The sequence below is a fragment of the Capricornis sumatraensis genome, chromosome 4 (assembly GCF_032405125.1).
Source record: "Capricornis sumatraensis isolate serow.1 chromosome 4, serow.2, whole genome shotgun sequence".
NCBI classification, from domain to species: Eukaryota; Metazoa; Chordata; class Mammalia; order Artiodactyla; family Bovidae; genus Capricornis; species Capricornis sumatraensis.
Window position 1 is genome coordinate 80,892,216 of NC_091072.1, and position 16,834 is coordinate 80,909,049.

General features: G+C 37.1%; 1 protein-coding gene across 1 annotated transcript in view; it reads right to left on the reverse strand.

Annotated features, from left to right (window-relative positions):
• The window catches only part of TMEM117 (transmembrane protein 117), a 587,839-nt gene that overhangs the window by 281,491 nt on the left and 289,514 nt on the right, over positions 1-16,834 (reverse strand). Inside the window, exon 4 of the mRNA XM_068971681.1 lies at positions 13,590-13,689. Coding sequence (XP_068827782.1) covers positions 13,590-13,689 — 100 coding nt within the window. The remainder of the gene's footprint in view (positions 1-13,589; positions 13,690-16,834) is intronic.

Here is a 16,834-nt window from a genome sequence, read left to right on the forward strand (position 1 = left end):
CCCTGCTACTGCACACCCTTTTATCTCATACCAGATATTTCACACTGTACTAGAGTGGCCTGGCCCTCGGAGCATTTGAAGTTGAAACTCCAGTATTTATTATTTATGCAAGTTTAACACAGAAAGCCACTGTCACTCATTGAAACTTCACCACAAACTGATGACTTAGGATATTGAAAGAAGGTGGGGAAGATCTGAATAGACTAAAAGATGGTGCAGGACAACAATTCCTACGCAGCATGAATACCCACCAACTCAGCAAGTCTTGCGAAGGGCTGGCTGGGGCAAGGCACTGAGGAGATTCCTTTAATAAGAGGAGGTTAACACTAAATGCAATGATCTTTGAATTCCATTTTACAATATTTAATATATTCTAATGTTTACTTCATCACTCATTTGTTATTACTCTGTAGGTGATTTTGTTGTTCAATTGCTAAGTAAGTTCTGACCCTTTGCAACCCCATGGACTGTAACCCTCAGGTTTCTCTGCCCATGGCGATTTTCCAGGCAAGAATACTGAAGTGGGTTGTCATTTTCTTCTCCAAGGGATCTTTCTAGATCAGGGATCGAATCCACAGCTCCTGCATTAGCAGGTGGATTCCTTACCACTGAGCCACCAGGGAAGCCCCTGTAATTGCTTACTATTAATATGTATTTAATAGGTGAGATTAATGAATAAGGGATGAAGTGTCTTAGGTTTCTTTGCAGCATCAAAATTGGGGAAAATATTTTAAAATTACACTTAGAGACAACTTAGTTCATGAGTTTTACCATGTAAAAATATTAGTAAAAATAAAAAGATAGTGGGAATGTAGCAAAAATATGGTATCTGTGGAAATGTTTGGGCTAAAATTGTGCTAAAAATAAAATTGTACAATCCTCTGTTGAGTAGAATACATTGTTAGCTTCACAGGGCTTTTGACACTAGAGAACATATTTTCTCGAAAATATTATGATCTATGCACATGTGTGCTAAGTCACTTTAGTTGCATCCATGTCTTTGCGATCCTATGGACTGTGGCCCGCCAGACTGTCCACAGGACAGAGAGTTTAGAGATTTTCAAGATTAAGAAAGTAAAATATGTGAATAGGAACCAAGAATAATAATTCTGCTTATATTTTAAGTGTTCATATAATCAAAATAAGATTTGTAAAATATATATTTGCTTTATTATACATGAATATGTTATTTTTGTATTTTAGAAAAAATCATTTTTCAAATGGTCTTTGAAAAGACATTTTATATCTCTGCCAAAACAGTAAATCCAATTTGTTGGTAAAAGAAATATTTCTCTCTTTTTTTAATTTTTATTTAAAACAAAATGTTTCAACAATTTAATAATTTTTATTATCTTTAGTCCCCTTTTAATACTCAAAAGCATTACATTATAAGGTTGTAAAGTATGAGCTCCCTAGGTGGCTCAGGGGGTAAATAATAAACCTGCAATGCAGAAGATACAGGAGATTTGGGTTCAGTCCCTGGGTCAGGAAGATCCCCTGGAGGAGGGCATGGCAACTCTCTCCAGTATTCTTGCCTAGAGAATTCCATAAACAGAGGAGCCTGGTAGCCTATAGTCCATGGAGTCTCAAAGAGTGAAACACGACTGAAGCGACTGAACATGCAGTCATAGTAAAGTAGTAAGTCACTATATAAATATGCATTTAATGAATAAATGAGTTTAGATATCTAGCATATGGTTAGGCAGAAAGTTGATTCATTCTGCTAATCTTTATTGAAGCAAAATAAGATGCATTATGGTTTCTTGAATCTGCACTTGGATTTTTAAAAAATCATCCATTGATTTTGTCACCTCTAGTTGAAATTGAAAATGTCAAATAGAAATTAGGATAATTATATGATAAGTCAAGGGAAAAAGTACTCAGATCTTGAAAATTATTAGCTTTCATTTTTCTTCCATAGCTACAGGTTCACAGTATCTTTTTCATGATGTATTTTAAAACCTTTATGAGAGGTGCTATTCTTTTCAATGAAAATGGAAGGCTACTCTCCAGGTTTCCTGTTTTATCTCAACCACTTGACTCATTTAGGTAATACTTCTCAAATATATTCTCGGCAAAGTAGTCAAGAATAATTTGGAATTTTTAAGTTGGTATAAGTGGTGTCCTGACTTTCTTTCTCTGATCCCTGGTATCTAGCATTAAAGGAACAACTGATGTGAACTTACTCTTCTGTGCTATTTAATGTCTTCATAAATGTCAAAGGTCACTTATTTTATATGATATGTAACTGATAAGTCCCATTAGTATTGTATGCTCAGTTTAGTCCTTTTCTTGTGCAGTAGCATGTTCAGGAAGCTACTCATTGAGCGACTGGTAGTCTAGTGAAGGATACTGGAGTCAAGCTTAGGTCTGGCATAAAGAGCAAAAGGAAGTTCTTTATTTCCCAGACAGATTTCAGATATATAAGAACAGAGAAGAATATATGGCAAACATGGTTTTACTTCATCATTCGTTATCAAAATACTCCCTCTGCTCACTCAACTACTTCAATCTCTTGAAATATTATGTATGAGCTTTTATAAACAACAGCAATGAGACATAAGTACTAGTACTTCATTGCTATAAATTTCATTTTGATGTTTATAGAACATTTAACTACAAATGCAACATACACTGTGAATATAAAAAATCTTTACTGCTCAAAAAATCCTTGAGGCAAACAACTGCTTAAAGGATAACAATTTTATGTAAACAAAACACTTGGGACTTAAAAAATCAGGAACTGAATTATCTATCTTAAAAATATCACATAAAACTATTATTCTACTTTCTTCCAGCCTCAGAAATAACATGCTTTCAAACACCTATATCTGTTCAAAGGGAACAGGAAAAATGTCTGAGTTTTCTAAAGTTTAAAAGGATTAGCTTGTACACTCATGGTGGATTCATGTCAATGTATGGCAAAACCAATACAGTATTGTAAAGTAAAATAAAGTAAAAATAAAAATTAAAAAAAAAATAAAGGATTAGCTTGGCTAAGATGTGATGTACTATCACTTAGTACCTAAAAAGATACGCACTCCCCTCTCCCAACCAATGACTAAATTAAACAAATTTTATTCACACACTGGCAGAAAAAAGTATCAAACCAACAAAAGCTATATTCCGTGTCTTGTTAATGTTTATGATTAAATACCCTTAAGAAAAGTATTTCACTTGACAGGATAGTATTGTAGTTGAAAGCATTGAAAACTAACTGAAATTTTACACACACATACACAAAATAGTGCTTGATCCACAGGAAAGGCACTAAACTAACCAAAAAAAATGTAAAAGATAAATAATCCAACTACTTTCAAAATTACTACATAAAGAAGCACATAGCTTCTTTTTTGAGGGTTCTGAGCTAATATTAATAACCAGCATTCATTTCACTATATAATGGACTTTCAGAGGCAAAAATATCAATGTCTCCTAGCTTTTATTTAAACCTCAGGCAAATGATTGATAAATGGTGCTCTAAAAAGTGTGGAATATTGAGTTAGAAAAATCACAACAAATGTGTAGACAAAAAGGACACCTGCCTTGTGGAAGTAGAAACCAAGTAATAGAAATATAGTATCATGAAAAGATGCTGCAACTAAGCTAGGGATGGAAAAGATGAATGTGAGCATCTCCTGCCTCTAGTGGGAGTGTCTCTCTATAAGAGATGTCCATAGTGCCTTTCACATCTTAATGTAGCTCAATCCAATGCACTTTCCTGGTACCCTTTATATGCTTAGAATAATATATTCCACACATTTTTAATAAATAAATATAAAGTACATACATAGTATAACATACTATAGAATTTCTGATAGATATTGAGGTTAGGAGAGTTACAGCAGAGACGGACTTTGTGCCTCTATTGTTAAATATCTATATTCTATAATACAATCTATTTTACTCAGAAATCCTTTTTTTTAACATCATATTCTGTTAGTACTTTAAAAATACAAGAACCCTAAAAAGCAAAAGATGCTTGATCACCATTTGTGATGCTATCAGAAAATAGGAGGTTAGACTCTCCAGTCTTATTAATTTTTTAGTAAGAACTTATTATTTTGAAGGAACATGAAACACAATGCTAAAATATTTATAGATACATTAAAATATTTATACATGCAAAGTCAAAATGACCATATTTGGTTCCCTCTGAATTTTCCAAAGAATAAAACGGAAATGTAAAAAATATTTCCTCCCTTAGATTTCTCATTTCAATCAAATAATCAAATGAACTGACAATGTTTTTTGACAGTTATGGGTGCCATTCAGTATAACGTTTTTGGGTTTTCTGTGTTATAGTCAATGGTGTGTCATACCCACGTCCCCGTCACCTACTGGTATACTCCAATCCCCAGGAACACAGAACCTGCCCAGTGGTTCAAGTCAAGGATAGACTACCTGAGACTATGACCACATCTTTGCTCACCTCCTTCCCCATCTGTCCCTTGCTTCTCTCATCTCCTTACAGATTTCCCTGAAGAGCATTTCCTCAATGTGCTTCCAAATCCACTGGCATACACTTCACCATGGTATCTCACTTTAGAGAGAATCTTCATAGAAAGAGAGCACATTACTTATTTAAAGGATTGATCCAGTTTCCTATTTCACTGTATAAAATAATGAAAAGCAATGTAAATTTACCAAGCATGGAGTAGACTATAGTCATGAAATAGCTTCAGTGAACAGGCAGAGAGAGCAAAAGAGAAAAATATCAGAGTAACACTGGGCTCTTGGGTCCAGCTCCAACAGTAGTTCAGTCACTAAGCCATGTCTGACTTTCTGCAACACCATGGATTGCAGCACACAGGCTTCACTGCCCTTCAGTATCTCTGGGAGTTTGCTCAAATTCATATCCATTGTCTCTGCTATAAGTCTCCATTGAGTCAGTTGTGCCATTCAACCATCTCGTCCTCTGTCACACCCTTCTTCTCCTGCCCTCAATCTTCCACAGCATCAAGGTCCTTTCCAGTGAGTCAGTTCTTCCCATGAGGTGGCCAAAGTACTGGAGTTTCAGGTTCAGCATCAGTCCTTCCAATGACTATTCAGGGCTGATTTCCTTTAGGGTTGACTGGTTTGATCTCCTTGATGCCCAAGGGACTCTCAAGAGTCTTCTTCAGCACTACAATTCAAGGCATCAATTCTTTGGTGCTCAGCCTTCTTTATGGTTCAACTCTCGAATTTGTACACATTTACTGGAAAAACCAGAGCTTTGACTATACAGATCTTTGTAAAAAATGTGATGTCTCTACTTTTTAACACACTGTCTAGGTCAGGAAGCAACAGTTAGAACTGGACATGGAACAATAGACTGGTTCCAAATAGGAAAAGGAGTACATCAAGGCTGTATATAGTCACCCTGCTTATTTAACTTATATGCAGAGTACATCATGAGAAACACTGGGCTGGAAGAAGCACAAGCTGGAATCAAGATTGCCGGGAGAAATACCAATAACCTCAGATATGCAGATGACACCACCCTTATGGCAGAAAGTCAAGAGGAACTAAAAAGCCTCTTGATGAAAGTGAAAGAGGAGAGTTAAAAAGTTGGCTTAAAGCTCAACATTCAGAAAACTAAGATCATGGCATCTGCTCCCATCACTTCGTGGGAAATAGATGGGGAAACAGTGGAAACAGTGTCAGACTTTGTATTTTGGGGCTCTAAAATCACTGCAGATGGTGACTGCAGCCATGAAATTAAAAGACACTCCTTGGAAGGAAAGTTATGACCAACCTAGATAGCATATTCAAAAGCAGAGACATTACTTTGCCAACAAAGGTCCATCTAGTCAAGGCTATGGTTTTTCCAGTGGTCATGTATGGATGTGAGAGTTGGACTGTGAAGAAAGCTGAGTGCTGAAGAACTGATGCTTTTGAACTGTGGTGTTGGAGAAGACTCTTGAGAGTCCCTTGGACTGCAAGGAGATCCAACCATTCCATGCTAAAGAAGATCAGTCCTGGGTGTTCTTTGGAAGGAATGATTTTGAAGCTGAAACTCCAGTACTTTGGCCACCTCATGTGAAGAGTTGACTCATTGGAAAAGACTCTCTGATGCTGGGAGGGATTGGGGGCAGGAGGAGAAGGGGACGACAGAGGATGAGATGGCTGGATGGCATCATTGACTCGATGGACGTGAGTCTGAGTGAACTCTGGGAGTTGGTGATGGACAGGGAGGCCTGGCGTGCTGCAATTCATGAGTCGCAAAGAGGTGGACATGACTGAGCGACTGAACTGAACTGAACTGAGGTTTGTCATAGCTTTTCTCCCAAGGAGCAAGTGTCTTTTAATTTCATGGCTGCAGTTATCATCCACAGTGATTTTGGAGCCCAAGAAAATAAAATCTGCCACTGTTACATTTTCCCCCATACATTTGCCGTGAAGTGATGGGACTGGATGCCACAATCTTAGTTCTTGGATGCTGAATTTTAAGCCAGCTTTTTTACTCTTTAGCCCTCAACAAGAGGCTCTTTGGTTCCTCTTCACTTTCTATCATTAGTGTGGTATCATTTGCATATCTGAGGTTGTTTATATTTCTCTCCACAATCTTGATTCCAGCTTGTGATTCATCCAGCCCAGCATTTTGCATATAAGTTAAATAACGAAGGTGACAATATACAGCCTTGACATACTCCTTTCCCAATCTTGAACCAGTCTGTTTTTCCATGTCCAGTTCTGCTGCTTCTAAATCTGCATGCAGGTTTCTGATTTTTTCTTCAGTTTTCATACTTGTTCAATGAGTTTGCTGACTATGGTCCCTCTATTCAGTGTTTCACGGTTTAAATTCTTTTATTATGATAGTTCAGTAAAGCTATTAATGCTACTTAATTTTAGATATTAAATCAATTCAATTATACTCTTTATTCTGTCATTTTGAAATATCAGTCTAAAGAAATAATTAGAAAACTGGCATTGATCATGATATGAATTAATAAACTCAATTTCAAAAAGATAACTAGCTAGATGTGATGTTGGTTATATTCTAGGTTAGTATTCACACACAAACTTAGCATTTGCAGAACAGTCCTTAAAATAATGATGTGTATATAACAGAAAAATTTGAACTAAATAAACTATGACTAATTTGGTGAAATTTAAAAAGTATAAACAATCACACCCTTTCCTTATTAAGCATGCAATAAACATGGGACGATAGAAAAATTCACCAAGTTTCAGGTATGTATTCATAATTACAAAATTTATTTCATATTTTCTATGTTTAAGCTAGAAAGAAGGGATGGTATGAGGAGGGAGGTGGGAGGGGGGTTCAGGATGGAGAACACATGTACACCCATGGTGGATTCATGTCAATGTATGTCAAAACCAATACAATATTGTAAAGTAATTAGCCTCCAATTGAAATAAATAAATTTATATTAAAAAATAATAAGCTAGAAAGAATAGTTTACTCTTGAATGCTGCAAAGGTATTTCTCATCTCTACTCTGTTCTAGATTTGTAAATAAATACTAACCCAAAAGTATAAATTATTTTCAAGTATATACCATTCTTTAATTATTTCTGCCTCTGTCCACTGAAGTTTAACCAATTTTCTGTCTTATATAGTACAGTAAAAACTCTCTGCTTAAGTGGTTGAAGGGATTTATCTCAACTTAGTTTTCTTCCATTGCCCCCAGGAGCAGAACTATGCCCCTGAAAGCAATAATGACCACTCAAGAAACCTTCTGGTGGGATCTGAGAAGCTCAATCTTTATATTGCCAAAGACTGTGTATTGTATAAAAGGTACATCACCATTGAGTAGAATGATACACTTTAACTTATTTACAAAACAGAGAGACTCAAAGACACTGAAAACAAACCTATAGTTACCAAAGGGGCAAAGGGTGAGGGATAAACGAAGAGTCTGGGATTAACATACTCCTACTGGGGGCTTCCCAGGTGGCGCTAGTGGAAAAGAACCCATTTGCTAATACAGGAAACCTAAGTGATGCTGGTTCAATCCCTGGGTTGGTAAGATCCGCTGGAGGAGGAAATGGCAACCCATTCCAGGATTCTTGCCTGGAAAATTTCACAGATAGAGGATTCTCATAGGGCTGCAAAAGAGTCAGACACAACTGATCAACTAAGCACATACTCTATAAAAGAGATAGCTAACAAGGCCCTACTATATAGCACAATGAGCTACAATCAATATCTTGTAATAACTTATAATGCAAAATAACACAAAATAATCTTTAAAAGAATATATATATATATGTCATACTGAGTGAAGTGAGTTACAGAAAGACAAATGTGATGACATCGCTTACATGTGGAATCTAAAAAAAGATACAAATGAACTTATCTATAAAACAGAGGCAGAGCTACAGATGTAGAAAACAAACCAAGGGGGTAAGGGGTGGGGTGGGGGGTGGAAATTAGGAGATTGGGGTTGACATATACAGACTACTATATATAAAATAGATGACGGCCTATATGGAAACAGAATTTTAAAAATGAGTGATATATGTATAACATGCACTTTGCTGTACACCTATAGCTACCACAATCTTGTAAATCAACTATGCTCTAATAGGAATTTTAAAAACAGTTGATCACTTCCATTCAAGGGTGTTTCCTAGCTCATGTCCTCCTGATTATGGACACAGGCTCAGCAGGAGGAAGTGCACAGCCTAATTGTTGGAAGGCGGGAAGGGAGCTGGTATATGAAAGTGTCCCAAACAGTACAGTTCCCATCCCTCCAACCTTGACAATACTTTAGAATGCCCATTTTATAACATAAAGTGACAAAACTGAACAAGAACAGAAGAAAAATAAGTTACTGCTATGTATTCTTACAATGTATCTATTTATTCCCACAATAAATATTTCTTGAGCACTTTTTTAATGCCTGTATACACAGTATGTGGTTTTATGATGTAGGGTGCTTTATCATGACATTAGTGTTTACCATCAGAACTGTCTTCACTTATTTTTATCCTTCTTCACCTCTCTACTAGTGGTAAGACCCTATCTGCCAATGTAGGGGACGAAAGAAACTTGGGTTCGATCCCTAGGTCAGGAAGATCCCCTGAAGAAAGAAATAGCAATCCACTCCAGTATTCTTGTCTGGGAAATCCCATAGACAGAGGCGCCTGGAGGGCTATAGTCCATAGTCCACATGGTCACAAAGAGTCGGACATGACTGAAGCGACTTAGCACACACGCAAGCACCTCCCCACAGCCATGGGCTTCAAACCTAGAATGTGATGTCCCTATCACTATTGTGAGCCATGTACCACCTACTGCTGTAAAACAAAGTCACCAGAGCAGGAGGAACCAGGGGCTGAGGAAAAGGATGAGGATAGGGATAGGATAGGGATAGATAGACAGCAAGTAATTTTTCTTCTGGTGAGGGACAGAAGCAGGTGTCATCACCATGTCTTCAAAAATCCCCTGTCACTTTATAGCTCAGCAGAGCTGTGACCTCTGTCTTTCAAAGGGAGGGGTGGTCAAGCTGAAGCCATGTGCTGTGGGACTGTCTGACCCTCCTCAACTCCTTGCTTAATGGCACAGAGTGTGGGCAAATATGGGGATACATGGCCATGGTGTCACAGAAGACACCCGTGTTTTTGCTTTTGTGTCTCTGCAACACAGTAAAAGGGCCAGCTCAATGCTGAATTAAATAACTGGTCATTTTATATATTTCTTTTATCCTAATTTTTTTTTAAATCTATTTTAAAAAAATAGCAACTTTAACCCTGACTCATTGCCCTCTGCCCAAGGCATACAACAGAGTCCGGAATGGCCAGGACTGCCAGGGAATTGAACTGAGCAGAGCCTTACACTTAGTAGAGTGAGGGCCAAAGATTTTTGCCGGATTGGTTCATACTGGCCTCATCTGTGGATTACATCAGTTCTGATGTGCCTTTTAAAACCAAGGGAAACTTCTGAATTATTTCCACCGGAGAAAAATTCTCTAGTTTTAAAATATATTGAAAGGCATACTTTTATCAGAAATGTAAATAATCACTTGCTTTTCCACAAGTAACCTTCATCATTGATATTCATTTCATGATGAGAATTCTTTGGACAAATGAAGGTCAAAGCTTCCCTAGGCTCCTCTCAAGAGGAAAACTATTATTTTTTTAAATGTTATCAATGCACACATATGTAGACATATAAATATTTATATGGAAATGTACTGCCTAGTCAGTGAATAGAAATGGGAATAGAAATGATGTGCTCTGGGAATCCTCTCTGTGTGACTGAACTTTCAAATCAGGAGAAAACTTTTTTTTCCCCATCTCTGTCCCTGTGACTAACGGGAAATGGTCAGTTTTTCAGATAACATAAGCAGAAAGGGATTTTGATACTTCCTCATTTTACAGAAAGGAAGAGATGAGAGACTTCAGAAGGTTTGCTGGCTTGAACCTGTAGCACAGTTTTCTTGACTCCCAATCCAGTCTTAATCTACAGTACAGGAAAAGGTAAAAAGTTATAAGGTTAGCTAGTAGAAATAGAAGAAATTAAAGTACTAAATTTAAGAGAAACTCTGAAGATAATCTGGATGATGGAGAGAAAGACTACAGATTGAACTGTGGAATTATTGGTATTCCCTTAAACCACAAGAGTAGGGCAGAAGACTGCATGGTAAAAATCCAATCAGGAAGGGTTAAAGGGCAAAGTCATACCCTGCATTTGCCTCTCAGTGCTGCCCAGACATTGCACCCAACATTATGGTTCAAAAGAAAAATAGCTCAATTATAAAAATAACATAACCAGTCAATATAGGCAGAGCTATATATACAGCCTGTGTATGTGTGTGTGCACTCAGTTGCTCAGTTGTGTCCGACTCTCTGTGGCCCCATGGACTGCAGACTGCCAGATTCCTCTGTCCATGGGATTTTCCAGGCGAAAATACTGGAGCAGGTAGCCATTTCCTTCTCCAGGGGATCTCCCTGACCCAGAGATCAAACCTACGTCTCCTGCATTGCTGGTAGGTTCTTTACCACTGTACCACCTGGGAAACCCCTATATGGCCTAGGAAACACTATTTTGTGGGAAAGTCTGAGGAGAAGTTGGGTGGAATTGGGTGACAAATAAATAACGGTGTCATGGAAAAGGAAGTGGTTTCTGTATCAAATGGCTGACTTGAGCCTGCAAACTTTATGTTTCGTTACTCTGTTGCTTCTCGCTGCCTTCAGTAAGGGTCAGTGCACACTTCCGTGAAAAGGAAATGTACCCTGGGCAATAGGTAGAAAATCTCAAGTGCCTGGACCCCAGGTCTGAGATAAGGTGGGATTCTTGTGCTCCTGGAGCTTCAGAGGAGGGATATAAAGTCTCCAAAGCCTAAAGTCTGGATCGATGGCCTTCCTTTGCATTACTTCAAGGGACTGGGACCAGTCAAGACGATGGCGGTTCAGAAACATGAACAGTAACAATAAAGCACTTATATCTCCCTTACACATCTGCATGTTAAGTCTGGTCCCAGGACCACACATTTAATCTTCACAAAAAACCCAGGAGCACCAATCGGAACTATTAATCCTTTTTAAGACACGTGCAAACTAAGGCTCAAAGGATTGTATATTATTTGTGGAAGGTCAAACCATAGGTGGCAAGATTAGGGAATCCAAACTTCTGAATTGATCCAGTTCTCTTTTGCATTTTATTAAGTAGCCATCATAAAATGAGTCAAAATCATAATTCACAATAAATGCAAAAATTTCCAGAAGGCATCAGCTCAGAATTTAAGGGAATTACGAGTTTAAAGTTGATATTTCCTTTTAAACGGTTTTCCCAGTGGAAACAGATGAGGCTGCCTGGTCTTAATGTCTAGCTTATTCTCATTCCTATTTCTAGTGATTACAAACAAATAACATTTTCAAATTTCAATTTTAAAAATAATAAAATGGAAAGCATCTGGTAATGGGTTCTGATAACATTCTAAAATTAAATAGAGGAGGGAGGAGTTTCAAACACAGGCTAGGCAAACTCTGTTATGGTCACTTGCAAAATGATGACAGTAGTAGCTATTAAGAAATAACTGCTTCCTGTGCCCTGAAAACACCTGTTTCAGGTAAGAAACAAAGCTATTAACAGAAATGGCAGTAACAGTTGTGACAATCGCCCTGCAGTGTCAGGAGCACGTCTATAGGGCATGTCCCTGCCAAGTTGTGTTTAATTTGGGCATCATCTTTCTTTTGGTAGGTCCTCTCATTTTTAAGTGAATGAATTTGAATAAAGCTAATTAGGATTAACTACACTTATGAAAGGTGTCAGTGAATGCTAAAGTGTTCCATTTTTATAAGCCCAGGTGGCTCAGTGGTAAAGAGTCCACCTGTCAAGCAAGAGACGCAGGTTCGACCCTTGGATCAGGAAGATCTCTGGAGAAGGAAATGGCAACCCATTCCAGTATTCTTACCTGGAGAATTCCATGGACAGAGGATCCTGGTGGGCTATAGTCCATGGAGTCGCAAAGACAAGACTTAGCAACTAAACAATAACAACAACGCTCTTTGCATTCTGAGACTCTCTTATAAACTTATAGGACCCAGAGCCTTTAAGCTACATAGTGTCTTTAATTAACTCTGTGTTTAAATACAGAAATTACTCTCCTGGCAGATGAGCCCAGCATGAAACATGGTTTGTCTAATTGCTGCAGACACAAAGACTGATAAGGCAGGAAAGAGACTAAAACAGATAACTCTCAGACCTCCTTAGTTACCATTCAGTTAGTAGGTTCAACGAGGAAAAGAAATACAGAAAACCATTTTTAAAGTCCTTAAAGATACTTCATGTGTCTTATCAGACAGCCCAAACAGTATTTCTTACCTTAAAAGTGTACATGTCAAAAACAAGCGAACAATCCTTATAAAATTATTTAAAATTTCCCAGAAGAGTTTTCCATTAATTTGATGAATGTGTATGTCCCACATACATGCATATATATATACACACACATACATGTCTATACATATACATATATACACACATAAATGTACTTTACATATACAAATATATCTCAGTAGACAGTCATCATTAGTTAGTATTATAATTGTATTGATGCTTTTTCCTGAGGTAAACAGATATTGCATATAATCTCTAGATTTGTCTTTCTCATGAATTTGTTCCCCTTGCAAGAGAAGTAACTTCTGTCCTAAACCATGAAAAATAGTGTGTACTGAATAAAATCCAATTCACATTGGTTGAGAAAAATAAAACTGTATCTTTAACCCTTGGGAGGACAGAGGAATGATGTAACAAAATAAACAGCACTGCTATGTCAAAAAGGAGCTGGGCTGACAGGAAGACCAACAATTAGAGCTCAGCATTTCCAGTGACTTACTGCTTGGAAATTTAGGGATAACTGGACTTGGATTATCTAACAAGCCTGTTATTGAAATGACTGTTTAAATTTGGTGAAACAAATGAGACTTTCTCATGTGTGAGGGCTTTGCACAAGTGCAATAATGCTAACCATGAAAACAAGATCCTTCTTTTTTCACTTTGGAATGTTATTTGAAATATAACATGAAATAAAATAATTCATGAGGCTATTGATTTAAAAAGAAAAAGAGTGTGTATAACATTATGAGCATGTCTTCCATCTGACATTTGAAATCGGTGAAGTTAAAATTTCTTACCATCCAAGCTGTGACAAAGTCCCCCATCCAGGTCCCTACTGCAGCTAATTTCATGAAACTTTCATTTCGGATGCCCATATAGTCTGTAATGATATATGCTCTGTGGAAACAAACACACAAGACATTGTCCAGACTCAGAGAACCATACAGTCAAAGCTTTCTGGTTCAGCAACACTCAAAAGGGAATTTTCCCCCTTTTAACAAACTTTCTTGCTTTTATCTCACCAGATGCGCTTATAAATCTGAAAGGCTAGGAGGAGCTCTGAGGGTGTCTGGGTCAGTTCCAATTAGATTTGAAAACTGACTGTGGCTACACCAATTACCATGTGCCTTTCATTTTTGAGCTGCAGGACTGACAACAGCTTTTGGAAAATCAAACAGAAATACTCAGCAAACGCATCATTCCATGCTCACTCAAGTATGAGGAGAGCAGAAACAATTCCTGAATTAGAGTAACTAGAAAGGAAGAGAAGAGCTCACTTTCCTCCAGTTCTGTCTTCTCAAAATCAGAACTATTGAAAAGATGCTGGGAGTAAGTTTTAAGTATAATGTCATATCTGAATAATGTTCAGAAGAAAGTCAAGACTTGGGAAAAATTTCCACGTAGGGAAGCGATGTAAAATTTTACTCAAATACATGTGACTTAAATTATTATTTAATAGCAGTGGCCAAATTCCATTTCATCACTTGGCATAGCTAGTTGTTGTTTGCTTGCTATTAAACACAAGTTTATATTCCTCAGAGCTCAAAGAAAGGTTCAAAGGTACACCCGACTACTAAAAACAGGTAATAAGATCATGCTTATTGCTTATTAAGCATTTTCATTTTCTCATTTGATAGTCAAGAAAATCCGAACTATCATTTTTCCCATTTGTAATTTCACTAAGAAAACTGAGATTCAAAAATATTACTTACCCTGCCCAATCAATACCACCTAACTAATGAATGGTACCTAGGAACCAAATTTCTCTGTACATATTTTTTAATTCTAAGTATTTTTTTTTTACTCAGTTTTCTTTCACTTTAAATTTTGTTCCTTTTCTTAAACATGATAATATCTATACAACTTAGAGTATCCATTAGATTAACTTTAAAACAATATGCAGTAGATAAATGTTTGTTAGTTATCTATTGAAACTATGAAGAAGCACATTTTTGAAGTCATTGAGAGTTAAACTGCTTCCAATTCAGTTATTTTTTCTAGAGTTATTTCAGATACTTTTTTAATCTGATATTTAAACACACAGATATTTACACAGATATTTAAATAGTTTTTTAACAACAAAAACAAACATAATTCTTAACAACTTTTTCCATGTGCTTCATCTACTTACTTTGGAGGGGCTATGTAAATATCTTAAGGTCTCATCTCAAAATTCTGGGTCTTATTCCACATGTTTCCATAATAGCCCCCCCCCCAAAAAAAATTTAGCTACCAAAAACTGCATGCTAGCAATGTGCTAGAGATTGTTATTAGCATTTTAAAAACACAGTCCTCATCAATTTTCATATTGGAACAATGAAATGTATTGCTATTCCCATTTCACAGATATGGAATTAAGGCTTTAGAGAGTTTTTGCAACTTTCTCAAGTTTAAGCATCCAATAAATAGACAAGCTTTGAATATAAATTTGATTGACTCCCAAATCCATGCACTTAACTACTGTGCTATACCTTCTTCCTACAACTGTTAGTAGAGATATAAAAAGCACAAAGAATATCTCTGTTCCCAAGTATCTTAATAAGACAATGACAATGAAGGATTACTTCCTGTGGGGATAATTCATAATAAGAAGCCAAGAGAAGCATCCAGAAGCTACAGCTCCCTAGAGCTACCATCAGGTCTTGGATTCCCACTAATACTGAGTTCACCCATCTAAGCAGCTCTTGGTCACTGGACTCAGGGTACTATAGCATAGTAGCTCTTTTAATTGTCCAGCTTTTTCAGTGACACCTACTTTGAAGATTTTGTTCAATGTTACATCTCCACCTGTTCACTCTGCCAATTAATTCCAGAATACATTAGGCTAGGATAGAAATTCCTGGCTACATTCTTTGTGGTTGTATAGATGTATATAAGAGAAGGCATGATTCTTCTATTTCAGTATCTGAAAACAAGGATGAGATAGTAAGCATGCAACCAACCAATGATCCAGCAGAAAAACCCTAAAAAAAAACCAAAATATAAAAATAACTCCTCAAATCTGCTTAAAGTCATCTAAGAGATGATGAAGCAATGAAGAGAAGAAAAACCAAGATACCAGATTGGTGAGCTTTATGGGAAAGTTAACTGTATTTTCTCTGGGGACATTAGCTGATTCCACATGCAAGGCAAGAAAACGAGAACCTGGATTTTGCCCTGGCAGAGAACAGTCTCAGTAGGTTAAAGAGGCATTGTTTGAAATTTAAGGAATCAAGATTCTTGTGAGAAAGGAGATGCTCAGAAGAGAGTAAGAGACACAGCTAGTTTTCCTTTCAAGACTTTTGCCAAATTATGAACTTGTGCACAAGGAAAGCTGAGAGACTAAGTAGAAAGTCTTTATAGTCTACGGCCATACCATCCTGAACACAACCCATCTTGTCTGATCTCAGAAGCTAAGCAGGGTTGGGCCTCGTTAGGACTTGGATGGGAGGAAGTCTCTGTAAAGTATAGCAGAGGTCTGGCTACTTCACGCTGAGGAAACTATTATAGTTCAGAAAATTCTGAGAGTATAGCTCAGGATATACTAGGGTAATGAAGACTAAAGAAAACCTGTGATGTATGGGTCCTTGTTGAAACTGTAAATCAACCCCTTTTCTAGTCCATTTCATGACTGAATTAAGGTGATCAGCTTCTATTCTTCGCACTTAACAGAGGAAAAAGTGAACCTTTTCAGGAAGAATAAAATATCATCTATTTTTATTTATAAAATCCATCATTCAATCAAAAGTTACTAGGATGTCAAGAAACAAGACCCTATCAAGATCCTGAAAACCAAGAGAGTAACCAATAGCTAAAACTATTCCATAAGTTCCAGGACGACTGCAAGTCATTTTTATCTATTCTTTCCACTGTTGATACCCCAGAGCCTAGAGCACTGCCTACAAGTGGTAAGTAATCAGTAAACATCTGCTTAATTTATGAATTAACAAAGTGACCCAAGTTATTCATATTTATTGATGCAGCCCACTCCAGTATTCTTGCCTGGAAAATCCCATGGATCACGGAGCCTGGTAAGCTACCATCCATGGGGTCGCAAAGAGTC